This window comes from Colius striatus, chromosome 1, assembly GCF_028858725.1.
Source record: "Colius striatus isolate bColStr4 chromosome 1, bColStr4.1.hap1, whole genome shotgun sequence".
NCBI classification, from domain to species: domain Eukaryota; kingdom Metazoa; phylum Chordata; class Aves; order Coliiformes; family Coliidae; genus Colius; species Colius striatus.
Window position 1 is genome coordinate 64,776,551 of NC_084759.1, and position 17,390 is coordinate 64,793,940.

At 41.1% G+C, this 17,390-nt stretch overlaps 1 protein-coding gene across 1 annotated transcript in view; it reads right to left on the reverse strand.

The window, feature by feature from the left end:
* SLC9A2 (solute carrier family 9 member A2) overlaps window positions 1-7,016 on the reverse strand; it is a 43,960-nt gene extending 36,944 nt beyond the window's left edge. The window contains exons 1-2 of the mRNA XM_061997449.1: window positions 6,683-7,016; window positions 720-1,183 (exon numbers count right to left, since the gene is read on the reverse strand). Of these exons, the coding sequence (XP_061853433.1) occupies window positions 720-1,183; window positions 6,683-6,959 (741 nt within the window). The 5' untranslated portion in view covers window positions 6,960-7,016. The remainder of the gene's footprint in view (window positions 1-719; window positions 1,184-6,682) is intronic.
* Window positions 7,017-17,390: the final 10,374 nt, after the last annotated feature.

Consider the following 17,390-nt stretch of genomic DNA (forward strand, 5'->3'; position numbering starts at 1 on the left):
CCTTCAGGCATATGAAAAACTAGACCTTCGTGTCTCACATAATAGCAAGCATGCCAGGACATAGTTGGCATGGGCAGGATTTCAGGGAAGGCATCGATAAATGGTATTAATGTCTCAGACTCGGTGTCATCAGGTACAAACAAGGGGCACTGGGGGTGTTAATGGAAGTTGTAGATTGTTGTCCTCAGGTCAGCACCACAAATCCAGTTCACCTAGTTAATGATTAGAAATTATTGCCTTCAGATGGCTGTCCTATCTCATCTGTAGCCTGGGAGAAATGCATGGGTGGTCTCAGGGCAGTTCCAACTAGATGGGCACATGCAAAAGGGCCAGCATCAGCTGGGCCCTATGCTATTTGAATGATTTGCCCATTCTCCCTGTGAACCTGCTGAGACATCTCACATTGGTCCTTTCCCACTCCTTTCTAACAACATTTCTGCAGGTGAGGAAAAACCTCCAGTTTGAGATTACATAAGCAACAGAATTCAAAGACATGGAAACTAAGGTGACAGTAAAATCCCTAGGGCAAATACTCTACCATTACACATTAGTGTAGCGTAGTTTCTAAATCTAAAATTTAGAGAATTACATAAACACACTAGCACTCCTCGACTTCCATCTATTAGCAAACTGTAATAGCTAGACACAAAGAGATACAATGCAGTGGCATGCAATCATTTATCATTTTTTATCAACTAACCATTTAGCAAGTAACTTACCACAGTTATAGCATCATTCAGCAAAGACTCTCCAAACACCAGGATGTAAAGCTGCTCATTTACATGGATGTTTTCAAAAACGGCCAACACTGCCACAGGATCCACAGCTGAAATGAGGCTGCCAAAGAGCAAATTCTGCAGCAATGTAATATCAGTCAAACCAAATGCACTGATCTGGCAAATCCCATAAAGTGAAATTCCAATGCCGATGGCATTCCAGAGGGTGCCCACCACAGCATACCAGAATATGGTACCAAAGTTCTCAAAGAAAAGGCGAGTTGGCATAAAATATCCAGCATCAAGTACAATGGGTGGTAGAAGATACAAGAAAAAAACATCACTGCTCATTACAGGTGGAGACTTCTCCTCTGCTCCAAAAATAATCCCACCAAGAAGCAGTCCAACCAGAATGAGGAGACAGCTTTCAGGTACTATTGAGGGCAACTTGTGATAGAGATGAAAGCCTTCAAAGGAAATTCAAAGACAAGAAAGTGAAAGAGTTATTTGTAGAGAATCCAAAAGATTATTCTGTATTCTGCTAGCTTAGTTTCCACAGTAAACCAACAGCAATTGCAAGGCAGTTTCCTTTTTCATTGCAAAGACTGGACCACCACAACAAGTCAAGGCAAATCTGTCGGCCAGGGTGGTTAATTCAGTTAATTTGGTGGAGGGACAATTTAATAGCTGGACACTACATTTAATAGATAGGAAGGCTGAAGCAACTGTGTGCAAGGGCTCTATGATGGTATGGGATGTTTTGTAACGTGGAATACTCCAGAAGCACAATCCAAATACTTTTCAAGGGCAAATTACATCTAGATAGAGAAAAAAAAATGTACAACATAGAAACCACCCCTTCCTCCATTCACAGCATCATTAAGGAGTTTAAAGAGCACATTCATTTCATTTTTAGAAGTCTTTTAGAGTCTCAAAGCTAGGGAGGGGAACTAGCACGTGTGACCTGCACCCAGTCACCTCTGGTCACTTCCCCAGCCACTGTAAAGAAGCATTTACAGACACAATTATTCTTTTAATTTTAGCAGAGCAAAATTACATTTAGCTTTCACAAGAAGCAACGTGTTTTCCATAAAGTGACAATAAGTTGTAGCCTGCATTATTACGCTCGTTCTTCTTTATCATATGAATTGTAGTAGTGCCAGGAGTTTCTCATAAAAATCTGTGCCAGGTACTGCAAAAATGAATAAAAAAATGTTCTGAATGAGGGCTTAACGGTTGAATGTTCCTCGGCCTACTAAAACTCTCAAAGCCATGCAGTTTTGATTTAAAGATTCTCATTACTTGCAGAAGCTGGCTGTTGTAACGATAATTTTGGTAATGAATGGGAAAAGTTTTGAAGGAACTTACTCTGGCTATGCTAATGGAATGATCAACCTTATGCACCAAGGTCACATTCCGCATCCTGACGTTGCCAATCTTTTCCAGGCTCCTCCTTATCTATATTTGGCCCACATAATTATATAGAAAACTATCCACACCCACAATATCCCACAATTCCTGCCTAACTAAAAAGCATTTAAATTATTTTAAATTAGAGCTGCATGGAAACACTGGGTGTGGTAATAACGGGGGTCTATTTCAGTAAAACTATTTCAGTATAAATCACACCTGTAGTTGAAACAGTTAAACTAGTGTCAGTTTGGTATAGTTCACATCCAGTTTCCCAATTACAGGCTTCTGTATCTTGTAACAGCTATTTTGTTGATTCTCCTTTCATCACAGATTTTACCCAGGTAAAAGATTGCCTGAACTTATAATTAGGAAAAACAAATGGTGAAGAAGGACCATGGGGAAAACTGTTTCAATCCACTGATTTTTTTACTTGCATATTCTATAACTATTAAAGCTATTTTAAAAAGTAAGCAGCTCAAGCTGCTTTTTCTTTTTTCTTTTTTCCTTTCTGGATGAACACAGATTGCTTTTTAATATTTAGACACACAGGCTATGTGACTTGTTAGAGGGACTGCCAAATTCACTTTCATTCTTCATATCTGTAATCATCAATATCCTATGTTGGCAGAGCAGGTACTGACCTTCGAAACACAGGAATTAGTGGTTGGAGACATGACTCGTCACCTTTCGGCCACTTTATCATAAACGTTTTATGGTTTGTCTTAGTTTCTGCAGTGGCAGAATGCCAGGATTTCCAATACAGTGACTGAAGTTTCCCCTGAGTAAGTAGATTTGGTAAAAGAAAAGTTTCTAGAAGCACCTTCAAAAGTATCTGAAATCATTTTCTCAATAAAAAGTGAAGAGGAGGAAATTTTTGTAAATGCAGGTTTTAATGAAAATGTAAAACTTCCTGATCGGTTGTAATGCAATGGCAATGAAATGTTTATTGTGAATATAAAAATTAAAATATTTCTGTTTTCTTCTTTACAAGTCACTCTTTGAAAAGTTCATACACTCTCAGAGCTTTTGAGACTCTACCTCATCCTTAAAACTAGTGGAAAGCCTGCCACAAAGTTAAATGTGCTATTTATCCATGTAAAAAAGCATCAAAATTCCTAAAAGACTGCCTGCCTCTAGGAAAGGCATTCAAAGGTGGCCAGGGATAGGCTACAGTCCCCTATTTAAGGGCAGATAGATGGGCTTTACGATGCAGTGCACATCAAATCAGGGACAGGTGTCCCACGGGATGAAGGATGGATCTACTGCTACAGAATCAGAAGCACCTTGGGAGCAGATTCCCTGCAGACACATAAATACTCAGACTTTTATGCTGAACCCAGGATCAAAGCTGCTTTCACCTCCTCTCACCCTGCTCCTGGGCTCCTGACTATGCAGTGACCCAGCTTCAACAGTATGGAAGATTTTTAATCTCAGGCTTTGGGTAGCAAGACACTTGCCTAAAGTTCAAGTTCAGTACTCTTCAAGCTGAAAGTCCTTAGAGTCCCAGTTTCCTACTTCTTGGGTGAAATCCAGTACCCTCTGATGCTGAAAATGCCCCTGAGATTTATAATTACAGTTATCCATGAGTTTTCTAAGGGTCCTCCAAACAGCTTAAACCTTTTTTTTTCAGGAGAGAAGCATTGGAAAGACATCAGCTCAGTTCCCCAGATAAACTCCTCTAATCATGCAACTGTGATTAAATGCAGAAATAATGCAAATTCGGATCAGTTAGACAACATTTTGTAGGTTTAGTAGCACAAAAATTGAGCAAAACTGGGAGGTAAGTGGGCTAGTCTCACTGCCCATTTGCAGCATACTTTGAGTGCACTGTGTCCCACCTAATATACTCTTGTGAGTAAACATATCTCCAGTATGGTATCATCACACAAGATAATAAGCAGAGGTAGACAGAAAATAACAATTCTGTTCAAGGCAATTTCTTAGGCTTCAAAACGTGCCGTTGTTCTATGCTGGAATAAAAAGCACCATGTTTCTAACGGCTTTATGAAAATGCACCTCATCCAAATGTTTGAGTTTTGCTCGAAAACTTTAGGTATTCCTTTTTCATACTGTCTCTTGCTCCCACTAAACCTAGCCTACAATGACACAATCAAAGCCAGGATCTGAGAAATCTTTCAGGTAAAGTTCAAAAAGGTTGCTATAAAAACTAGCAAATGCTGAAACACTCCAGCTCCAGTGAAACTGCATTTCTCTGCAGGTGATAAGCAAGTGCTGCAATAGAGTTTCCTTTGGGATTCTTCACACACTGTGAGAGTTGTTACTAGATGCAACCCTATCTCCTGAGCTCCTTGAAGCTGAAAGACCTATTAGAGCTTAGTTCATAAGGGTTCGCTACTCAGTAGTGCCAAGCATAAGCATTCAGCACCTAGCCCCAGAAAGGAATTTGTGATGCCAGATTAAGCACCAAAGATTCCTGGGCAGCGTGAGTCTCAAGGCAGATCTCAGGCTGCTTGGCATGATAGGAGTGAGACACCTTTGTTCCACTTGTCTCTTGCAGGGCTACTCTCAGGGCTAACCGTGGTGAGATAGCCTAGAAAATCCCTGTCCATCCCTTTGAACTGAGATATATGGAACACTAACACAGTAGGATGTTCCCGTGTCTTAGAGATTATATAACTCTGTCCATGTGGGTTACCTTCAATATAAAAGAAGGCACAAGCAAGGGAAAAATCAACACTGTTGGAATGTGACTTGGGAGCAATAGGAGTCTGTCCTGGGAAGGTTTACCTGATGTGCATGCTGGATAAGGAAGCACACACAGAGCTCCAGGAGTGAGAACTGGATGTTCCTAATTCCAGTCCCAGAGTTAGGGTGCCTGCAGATAGGTGTGGTGAAGCTGAGCACTGCCACACCTAGGGCCTCTCCTGGATCCAGCCCTCAGTGCTTAGCGCATGCTCACTTCTAACAGCAAAGGCAATGCCCTAGATTAGGCACTTGCTTGGTGTAACTGAAGGGATTTAAAAATGGTATGTGTTTTTTCCTCACCTATGCTGTTTGCTTGTTTATTGTACTGCAGTTAGATTGGAAAATTTGTCAATAGCTTTCTTTTTTCTTAATTAAAACTTTTTAGGTGCCTGTGCACTAACAAAATATCATGATAGTCAGAATGTACAGTCTTTCAGAAATTATATACTGTTGTGTGTGTATGTGTGCTTACATGTTTCAAATGGCTTCTGTGTAACCTTTAATAAACTAGAAACTTTTTCACTAGTCTTAGCTTACTCAAGAGTTCTTTCTGTATCTAAATTCAGAAGACAGAGCAATTCTACAACAATTGGCTAAGTTCTTTACCAAACGCCCTATTTTCTGGATATTATAATTCATTATATAGTTGAGTGTATCATATTTGAACTCTGTCCTGATTCTGCAAACACCTGAACACATACTCAAGAACTAAGCATGCATCTTTAATGCAATAAGTTACATGCATCAAGCTACATGCACCACGTGTAGCTACATGCCAAATGTATGCGACATTTCTGCAGAAAGTAATGAAGCCACAGTAAGTTGCACCAAGATCAGACCCCTAACTACAATGCTTGCTGTGGCAGGAGATGAGTACAGATTTTTGGTTCTGCAAAATGCTGATTACCTGATCACCGAGCAGAACATGACACAGTCTATTTAAATATCCCAAGCAGAAGTAAAAGTTTTATGAAAATGCTTTACCAGGATGAGTATGATGATAAATTTTTACGGGAATCTCGCTGCAAAATCAGAGCTCTGAAACAAGCTGCTGGGGTATCAGTAAACCTTTTATTGTTGGTGTTCCCACCACTTTTTTTCCTAACAGTAAGAGTATCTTCTAGGTAAGAAGATACAAAGTTCATCATTTATAGAGATTCACTGATTTTTAAATAGCTCTCTACCACATCATTACCTGGCATTCTTTAGATTTTTATACTGTACTATTTTTTCTGTCTGGAACACAGAAAGCTAACTAAAAGACGTTGTATATAAGCTGCACAAAACATAGTGAAACTATGCAATACAAATATTTTCCACATGAGGGAAGAGGTGGCCTTTCTTACTCATTCGGTGCTGTCTTTTTTTGTCTTTCTCGGGACATAAGTGAATGGTGGGAAAGCAGAACAAGGAGCCTTATTCAACCCTCATAAATATTTCCTCTCCATCGATCTGTTGTTCTGTTCTGAAACTGTCATAATACGCCGCGTTATTTTAAGAAGGAGAAGATAGCGCTCAAATGACAGTCGGGAGACATGGAAAAGTCAGTGGCGCACCGGGTGAACTCTAGGTTTTACAGCCCAGGGTTTACGCTCTGCTTCAGAGGGCTGGACGTAACAATCTCTTTTCCCCTCTGCGCCTTTCCGAACCGAGAAACCCCCGACTTCCACCAGCTGAATCACGCCCGGGCATCCCGACCCGAGAAGCAGCACCAGCCTCCGGTCGCGTCCGCGCCCCCGGCCGCCGGGCACGGACCGCCCCAGCCCGGCTGCTCGCGGCGGGACCAGGGGCGGGCGGCCGCGGAGCGCTGAAGGAGGGAGGGAGAGTCGCCCGGCAGCCCCGCTCACCGATCTTGGCGAGGGAGGCCAGCAGGATCCAGAGGGTGATCTCGAAGGGGATTTGCACGTGGGGGTAGTCCAGGGTGAAGACGTGGAGCCGCGTCTCCTCGAAAGTGGTGCCGCTGGGGCTCGGCGGGGTGCCGGTGCCCATGGCCGCGGCGCCGGGCAGCTGGCTCTCTGAGGTGGCCCGCGCCTCCGCCGCCCCGGCCGCCAGCAACGCCAGCATCGGCACCAGCGCTGGCAGCAGAGGCGCGGCGGGGCGCGGGGGGCCGCCGCGGCTGCCCATGGCGTCCCCGCTCCCGGCCCGGCGTGCCGCTGCCCTACGGCCCCGCGCCGCCCGCCGCCACCATCCCGCCGCCGCGGGCACCTGCCGCCGCCGCGGCCCCGCCGGCTCCGCCTCCTCCCCGGTGACTGGGCGAGTCCCGTCCGGCGCCACCGGACGGCCGCGGCGTCCCGCTCCCTGCCGGGCCGCCCCCGGGGCCGCCCCCGCGGGGCAAAGCCACGGGCCAGCCCCGTCGCCCCCCGCCGCCCCCGCGCCTGGGCGGCCACGCGGAGCGCCCGGGCGGGGGCCGGAACGCAGCCGCCGGCAGGTGCTCGGGACGGGTGCGGGCCAGCCGGCCACCGGCCAGCCGTTCTCCGACGTCAAAGGGTGTTTGGGCAAACAAGTACCTCCAGCTCCCATCCCCATACAGGCAGAGGGGAATGGGTTTGCCGAGATGTCGCATGGCCGAATGCATCCCTTCAGCTGCAAGTTAAAAGAGATTTGTACACAGCCTTGTAAATACACGTACACATACATGCACTTACACAAAATAATGTAGAGTTCACACATTCTGTATGGATAGGTACACACCTATAAATACGTATAGTCTCTATATACATATATCTAAAAAAGATTATGTATGTGTATACATACTTCCATATATAGAGGCTGTGTAGGTATGTACGTGCATAAATATGTCCAAATGTGTGTATATGGTATATATATGGATGTGTATATACATATTTCTAATAAAGTAATTTTTACATCTGTGTATATATATGGACATATGTGTATATATATATGTGTATTTATCTGTAGACATATATATGTATGTGTTGCCATTACCAGATAACTAACAGTTATATGACAGACAACACTCATTTCCTGCTAATTAAGATTTAAATTCAATTATTTTAGAGTTACATGCTCTGTATACAAGTATGCATATAGCTTTTATATATGTATATACATGCTATTATAAATTTATTGCATGATATGTGATATATAGTATGTAGTACATTCTATATTCTATATCTATAAAATAATATCTAGTATATTAATAAATTATATGTTGCTCCCCTCAAATATGTGATAGAAGGCGTAATCCTTTTCCTCTTCATTACGAGATTTACTTCAGAGAGTTAAAAGAACACACTACATAAATGTATATGAGCCTTCATACATAGAATATCATATATGTGTATACAAATATACAAGTAATAATATATTTTGCAGTGTGAGTGTGTGTTGATGATACTGAACATGTGAATGGCAAAATCCTGCTCTTGAAGGCATTGGGAAGTTGCTGTGAATTTCAGCAGGGTTGGTGTTCCACCCGATACTGCTGAGCACTGGCTTTCTGTATTTCTGAAAGAATGGAATCTCAGCTGCCATGTGCTCATGAGTTCACCAACTGTGAGTAAGGGAGTATTCCAAAGCTCAAACTCATAAAATCTTTATAGCACACCTTTCTGCATGCCTTTATAGCAAAGCATTTCTTTCTTGACTTCAAATACAAGCAAAAGCAGGTAGTAAAAGCTCTCCTTTTTTCTTTTCTTTTTTCCCAAATGACAAAAGGTAACTAGTGCCTTCTCTTTCTGTAGTGAGTTAAAGTTAAAACTAGGAATCATTTAGCTGAATATCTATAGCTGCCTTTTACCCCGAGAACCTGGAAACAGGGCACTAAGCCTATGATTTTAATGTCAAATTTCAAAACATGACACAGAGAAATGTGTTATATTTATTTTTTTCTGCAAGTCAGCCAGGAGAACACGTTTGAGTATCAAACCAATATATACATCATCTAACCCTCTAATTGCATGTGATATCTTCATAGGTCCTTTTATTTGTTATATTAGGTTCTCTGAAATAAGAGAAACAGATAAATATTGCCAATTCTGAGGACATTTCCTTTATATGGACAAAAATATTACAAAAAGAAAACGCACTGTCATTCCTGCACGTTCTGATCCCTTTCAAAAGACTATCCATTAGTAGAGAAAGAAGCCTAGCAAAGAAGATAACATTATCTCTCACATGCAAATCAGGCTGTAAATCATAAACTTCATTCAGTCTAAAATCATATATCTGTATTTGTACTGATATGTCTCATTTTGTATCCTTTCCTGCAGATAAAGAAAGCCTTTCTGAAAAACACGGTTATGAAAGTGTCAATACCTGCTCTCCTAAGAGCAGTGTTAAAGATTCTCTCTATTTATCTGACCTGTGACTTCAGGATATTGCACTGCACTAAGAATTATCTTCAGTAATGTCAGTGACAAAGCACTGACGAGAACAAGCTGGTCAAGGCTATTGGAAATATGGTTATTTATACACTGTCTCATTGATCCTTTTCTCTGTTATCACCTCATAATCCCCTTCTGTGCTGGGATTCATATCTCCATACAGTCATCACAGCAGAAATGGCTGTAGAGCAAGGAACTAGACCACTCTATGGTAGCCATGCAGGCATAAGGAAATTGTGATTGTGAACAACTTCACAGAGGATTTTCAGTTTGATACAAGAGGCTAAGGGAGATTTTGGATGGGAAAGTGCTGAGGCGTGAGAAGGTGGAGGAAGGTTCCTTCTCATAGAAAATGTTCTTAACTGTTGCCCTTTTCATTACAAGCAGTGAGGGATGACGGAGCCCCACTGCTTCAGACTGGCAGAGACAAGGCGATGCTTTGACACCCACTCACAAAGTTTGTCCCAGAGAGAAGAATATGGACCCTTCCTCGGGGCACCAAACACATATTTGCTATTATTTGTCTTGTTACTTTCTTCCTCTCCACAAGTAAAAGGGTACATATAACAGAAATTCTAGCTCTGACTAGTCTAGAAAAGAGGAGACTGAGGGGGGAGTCTTATTAATATTTACAAATACCTAAATGATGGGTGTCAGGAGGTTGGGGCATCCCTTTTTTATATTGTAGGACAAGGGGTAATGGAATGAAGCTGGAACACAAAACGTTTCATTTAAGTATAAGAAAAAACTATTTTACTGTGAGGGTGAGGAAGCCCTGGCACAGGCTGCCCAGGGAGGGTGTGTAGTCTCCTTCAAGGTCTTCAAGACCCACCTGGACACGTTCCTATGCAATCTGATCTAGGTGAACCTGCTTCTGTAAGGGAATTGAGCTAGATCTCTAAAGGTCCCTTCCAACCCTACCATTCTGTGATTCTATGATTCTGACAGTGCTGTGAGTCTGCGTACCATAATAACTTCTTTTTAAATAACAAAATGAAAATTAGAAGTTGGTAAATAGGAAAGGAAAAAAATGAGGGAGAGATGTCATTAATATGAGGCTGGTGACTTAAATGGCAGTAATAGAAAGAGAATGAATACATAGACACAAATGCCCAAAAGTAGTAGAGTTAAGAAAACTGGAGTTGAGATTAATTACTAAGAGTTGATACTATTCTTACAGCAAAATAATCTATTTTGTAGGTGGATTGTATAGAAGAGAAAATCCAACATTTGGATAGAAATTGCCTTTACAGGATGGGATGATGTAACACAGAAGTGGATCATATTTGACTTTGGAGCTTGTTGAAATAAATGCAGTAAAGCTCAGTACAGTATATGGTGCTGAAGGTCTTGTGGATCTTTCAGTATTTGCAGTACATGCTGCTTTTCATTGTCACCAGCCCTGTGCAGTTTATCCCTCAGATGCTGAAGGTTTCCACCACTGGTGGAAGGTTTTTAAATCTAGGCAGAGATTTGCCCGAGACAGCAGAGTATTATATGGGGTGTCATAGTGTATGATACTCCCATTATCTCTGCTTCATCCCAGCTATTATGAGACAGCAGCTTCAGAACCCTTTACCACCTCCTCACATTGTGCCAGCCCTGCTGGTATCTGCACAATAAGTGGCTCCTCCGAAGGGCATGGCCAGGGACATCACCATATGAAGAAAAAGCACTGCCTAGTCTCAAAGCTGTGCAGGAAGGGGAGGGGGGGGTGGGGGAGGTGGTCCCTTCAGCTTGGGAGAGCAGTAGAGGAGAGGTGAAGGTGTGTCCCCGGCGCCATGGTGTCTCGTCATGGCTCTGCCCCTGACAGCTCAATGCATCTGCTCCCACTTCAGAACAATTTTCTGTCAGGTCGCTCCGCACCATTTCAATGATGGGACAAACAGTAAGCACGTACACCGCACTTGTCTGACTTCAACTGATCCATAGAGGACCTTCCCGCTGCGGCCCCAACACCGCCTCACTGCCCGCGCTCTGCCCTGCCATCTGCACCTGGGTGCACTTTCATCTCTGTAATTCTACTCACAGGCATTGTCTGGTTTACCAGACACAGTGCTAACAGCATTTCACGTGACAAAGTACATGCTATTTTATACATCAAGATGGTAACTCACATAATTCAGTTTGTTTACCTTTTAATCCATTTATAGATTACTACTGGAAATTGCTGCCAGAGCAAGGAACTGCTTGGGCTATGCACAGTGTGCTGTTTGGGAAAGAGGCAGTGAGAGACACACCACTCAGGTTTGTAGTTCAGGTGGTTCACAGGGATATTGTGACAGCTTAGTTTTACTTTTGCTATAGTAGGCATTGGGAGTTTTTTGTTGTAGGCATAGCTTTGAGTTACTAGGTTGTACGTCATCTGTTACACAGCTTTATGTGCATAGTAGGAAAAGAGCTCTGGCAGGGAGGTTGGACTAGATGATCTTTCGAGATCCCTTCCAACCCTTAAGACCCTGTAATTCTGTGATTGACTCCTATTATGAAAACTGCTTTCACAATGAAATAAGAAAAAAAAAAAGCTGATTTGAACAAATGAGAACTTTTACTGTATCACAAATTGTACCCCATTTTTAGAGATTCCCTAAATTATGAGGTTGGATCTTAATACTTAAGTTTCTGATCTCTTCAACATCAAGGAAGCATCTTTGAAATATATTACTGCAACTGTTTCAGTAACTGGATCACCTCTGAGCAACGTTACAGGTGTTCTCTAGTAAATATGATAAAAAATCAAAATAATTGGGGGGAAATCATATTAATATATATTTGTCTGTAATTTTTATCACTGTTTTAGCTTGACAGACATGTTCAGCAGATTTTTAATAATGGCATATTTTGCTGTTGATATTTTACTCTGATGGAATTTTACTCTGTTCAGAGTAGCTTTTAGGTTGCATAGTTTTTAAATTTTCCCTGACACAGTCCTAATAGCAATATTGCAAAATCTGTTTTCCTGGTTTGGAAGAACAGTATAAATTTCAGCCTTCTTCCTAGACACCTCTAAAACTGGCAAAGATTTTCTCTATTTTTCCCCAAAAGTATAGTTCAGGAGACTTAAATCTGGAACATCTTGCTGAAATACACTAGTGTGTTACTAAAATTCATTTGTTTAAAATTCTAGTATTTCCATTAGATCAAAGAAGAAGGTTTTCATGTTACCTCAGGTAGAAAGGCAGTTGTCGACATCTGCAACTGCATGGGAATTATAGTAAAGCAGGGAAAATCTGTGCCTGTGATACACACAACCAGGATATTCAAAGAGTTAAGGGAGAACAGACATCAAAGAGGTGACCTAGATCTTTTTTACTGATTTGGAAATAGCTTCAGTGGAGATTTAAGGATTGTAAAATACAAACACCCTTGTCTGAGAGTTGTTTTCTTTGGAAGGGGAGCTGGTCACTCACCTTACCTAAAAAAAAACCCCATTTCTCAAAATCTCTCTTCCATTTGGGGTTAGACTCTTTTTATGAGTGTTCTATAATCAGTGCCTTGACTGTGTAACTCTGTCTCTAAAACCATTAATTAGTGAAAGAATATCTCGGCTATCAAATGATTTATTATATGAAACCAATAGTCCATTGAGGATGTGTTTTTCCACAGCCTTTTCCAGGGCTGCTTAGCAACCGTCCCCATAAACCAGGTCCACCAGAGGCATTATACCTTCCTCCTGAGGGCACTTTAATGGCAGCAATTTAGTTGTGCAGCTCTGAACTTTGGTAAACAGCTTTAAGGCCCTTACAGTGTTACCTGTTGTGTCTGTACAACTAAGTTTTCAAACTGGAAAGGGTTGAGAAAGGGCATGGGTACCAGCAGCCACCTGATTTTCCATAACTGGAGGAGTGGCAGAAGCAGCAGGCTACATGACTACAGATGTGGAGCATGAAGGAAGGAGAATAGCTGTTTTTTTAATCTTCAAATGCAGCCTCATGAACAAAGCATCAGCAAAGTTTGTGACACAGAGCAGAGATGGCCAACTCCACATTCAGAGTGATGAACTCTGTTTTTTTGCAGTGTGCTGAGGCTGCACACAGCAGCTGCTGTCACAGGTATGCCAGCATGAAGCCCTGAGGGAGCAACATGCTGCTGCTTTTGTGGATTATGGGCAACCACCTCCCAAGAGTCAGAGCCAGAGCTCTGAGTATCAGAGTAATTGCACCCATGTGAACACTCTCTTTCCCCAAGACTTCACCTAAGGCCTTCCCACACATGGCTGGTGTGTACATAGGCACTTCTGCTCACTGTAAGCATCTGTAGCAGGTTCAGCCAGAAAGCTCTAAGAGAGCATTTTATACCTCTTACCAAATAATGGAGAGGCTTTTGCAGTCCTGCAGGGCAGCAGAAGCAGCATCCCAAAAACAAAAGATACCCACTATCAGCTACTGCAGGAGGGTTAAGTGATGTTTCTAGCCCCAGGAGGACACTTATAACCCAGGAAGGCTAATAACCCATGAAGTTAATTTTTGGCATTACTTGAAAATAAAGTACACTTGTTCTGTTCAATAAGACAGGCAAAATCAAGAAAACCTAACCAGAGCGATTTCTTTTCTTTCTTTACTTATGCTCTAGGTCGTCTGGGTATCACTGGAAAATGACATTATTGGGCACATTTGCTGTAAACTCAGAACCAAAGATGACAGACTGATTTCCATCTCTTAAGGATTAGAGCAATCTAATTGTTTAATAGCTAAGCAAGATGTTTAATGTTTAAACTGTAAATTCCCTTTTTAGCTCATTCTGCACCAGGACACCTAGCTGTTGAATGATTTCTGAAGCCCTGTCCTCACATTGGCTGTCAAAAGTAGCCACTGTTCTCAAGCCTAGCACCTGTCTGCCATGAATACAGAAATGTTAATTTAAATGTTTAACTTTTTGTTGGGGGAAAAAAAAAAGTTAATGACTAAAAGAATGCCTCCAGTTTCAACCTTACCATGTCATCATAAACAACAATGAGAATTTCCCTTTGGAAACAGAATTGGGTAGGTTTATAAACATCTTTTTTAATTCTTAGACATCAGTTCAAGTGTTGGAGTTGGTAACTGAAGTGATTCCTTTAGTGTCATGGCCTATATTTACAATTTTGGTGACCTCTAAAGCATAGACAAGTAACCTCTGTTTGCAAAGGACAAGGTAAAGGCTGACTGAGTCCTAGAGCCCTGGGAGGGCTTCTGCTAAGCTATATTTCCTACTCATTCTTTGTCAGATTAATAGCCCAAGCATGTTAAACAAATGTTGCTTTCAAAAATGCTGAAGGGTTGTTTGCGTTTAAAAATAACTGTTAAAATGTTTTTCAAGAAGTTCTGAAGCAAACAAAAAAAAAATATGTCCAGTCTGTGCTCTGTTTTGAATCAAATCAACTGCACCTTATTCTCAGACCCTCCTACCATGACCATTTCCTCAGGAGCTTTCTTCTCTGTGCTTGCTCTCAGCTCATAAGCACAGCCTAAAGTCTGCTTTGCCCTTCACCCACACAGGCTGGTTGGTACAGGCATAGCAGACTAGATTTAGGCCCTCGATAAAAGCTTTTCTAAAAGGACTCAAATGTTCTCTAGAAATGTCCGTTGGGGTGTCATACAGACCATCCTCATCCTGTAGTCAGCGATGAGGGTCAGCGAATGACCAGAAGTCGGAATTGCTATGCATATGCAGACAGTATAGGGAGCTGTTCAACTTCTGATCCCTCTGTCAGTCCCTTTGTTTCTGACTCCCTCTTGTCTCCTTTACACCAAGAACTCACCTACAAAATACAAATACACAGATCCTGTACTTGCTCAATCAGAGCTAACCAGCACTGGCCAATGTTGAGCCAAGAGAAACCATCTTTTAGCACTACCATAAAAAATCCTACCTTAGATCCTCCACAATCCTCAGAGCTGAATCTCTGACTTGGGTGATGCTATATACATCACAGTCAGGGAAGTTTCCCTGACAGCTGAAGCCCCAATACAAAGAAGATATTTTGCAGTTTTTGTTGCACTAAGAGTTGGTTTGTGAATTGCTGCAGTGGTCACCCAAAGAATTAACTGGCTGTATACTAATACTGTGTACACAGGGGTGAAATACTCAGCATATGTTATCTAAAAAAAGAAGAAACCTAGAGCAGGTGACATTTTCTGTACACTATGTATGACTTCCTGTTAGAGTTCAGAGATGTACTTTTCAGGAGTTGGAGAACTCTCACTTGTTTTCAATGGCTTTAGTTTATATTTTACTTATCTCTCAACAATTCTCCTTATTTCCCATTTCTCTTTATCCAGCCCACTGACTGAAATTAATTAGCCATATCTTGCATCTCTTCTGTCACCATATTTTTACTGCAGAAGGTTAATAAACATTTGCAGACCCTTAACTGTTGCTCTCAGCTGCTTGGCTTTGTGACCAGTGGATAACTGGTGTGAACACAGATTTTCCACTTGACTTGATGGAAGTTTGGTTTTAAATTTTACACATATTGTTATATATGGCTTTTTTTTTTCAATAAAACAATAGTCCAATTCATTGTTATTCCAAAGTCATGTGTAAAAATAAACCTTCCTCACCTCTACATATAATCCTGTCCTTGGAAAATTAGTTCAGAACAATCAGGTAAGAAATTAATGAAAATCATTCATTCATTCAAGAAGAAATATCATGGGAAAGTCCATCCTCCCCATTGCTGCATAGAGAGAAAATGTGTTTGGGAGACTACAGTTAGTGAGGTTGTAGGAGTCAAAAAAAAGCCTTTGGTTTGAAATTCCTTGCAGGCACCATAAGCACAGAGTCAAAAGGATTTGGATCTCTCCACTCCAGAAATAAAGGCTGTGTGGTTTAGCTGCACACAAAACATTTCCTAACCTGCAAACTGGATTTTAGCACTTCCTAAGTGGAATAGCATCAGTAGGTGGGGTTAACAAAGCATTAACCTAAATTATTCAATGATGCAGTGGTTACAGGGAGCAGCAGCCAAGCATCAAAAGCCTTTGTTTTATAGAAAGACCTTTCTCTTGATCTCAGAGATAATATGGTCCAGTTCCATGCTTCATTGGACTAGATGATCTCTAAAGGTCCCTTCCAACCCCTACCATTCTGTAATTTAACCTTCCAAATGAGTGTAAAGAAAAATGTACAGTATTTTCAAACTTTTTTAAAAATTAAAAATAATGGGGTAAATAACTAACATTTTCAAACTTTTCAAAGAATTTTAATGACATTTTAAGTTGGGAAGATGGATATAGGAGTTTTCAGGAATGGGAAATGTGGACACTTCATTGGAAACCTTCCAGATGTGTGGAAACTTTTGCTAACTAACAGTTGTTTACTGTTGAAACAAACTGGACACATTGACATGATGAGGAAGATTCCAAAATTTCTTTGTCTAGGTGAAATGACTTCAGTTATCTTTAATGACATTTGATGAACTTTTTAATTGAAGACATATGTAACTTAAACCACTGAAAAGATCTGATGAACCTTTTCAGTGGTCATAATCCTCTGGTGACCATCAATATCACTTTGATTTCCATACCCCCTGTATCTACCTATATGCTGGGTTTGATTTTATTGGAACATTGATAGCCCACTGAACAAGAAATTTATGGCTTCTGCCTGGTGTAACGACCAACCACTTTTTTCTTTTATAAATAAGTAATATCTATAGATAGGCATTTACACACACACATATGTATGTATAATTTTATTTATATTTTATATGTCCTCCATGTAATTAGCTGTGATCAACAATACTACACTTTAAATTATTCCTCCCTTTCTTCATGAATGCAGGTATTGCAACTGAAATCTGCTCTGGTATTTCTAAATCACATCAGTTAGGCACCAATACTTAAATGTTACAGTTTACAACTTAATCCCAAGCTATATCAAAAAAACAACCAATCAAACAAATAAAAAACCCAAAAACAATAGGATTTGATCCTGCAATTACATATGAGGATCAAAATGTGAGCATATAATTTAATCAAAAAAGGCTGCACAGAGGAAAAAAAAAAAAACAAAGAAAAAATCCTCAAGAAAATCATTTTAATAAACACAGCAGAAAAAGTGCAGAGGAACAATATAGTGCTCCCCTGTGCCTACAACAAACAGATCTCATAGAAGCCATGTCAGGATATCATTACTTTATTGAGAAAGTTATAATCGTTCCCTTATAGTTAAACCTTTCTCTGCTTTCTTTTGCAACAGTCTTCCTTGGAACATTACAACATGGAAA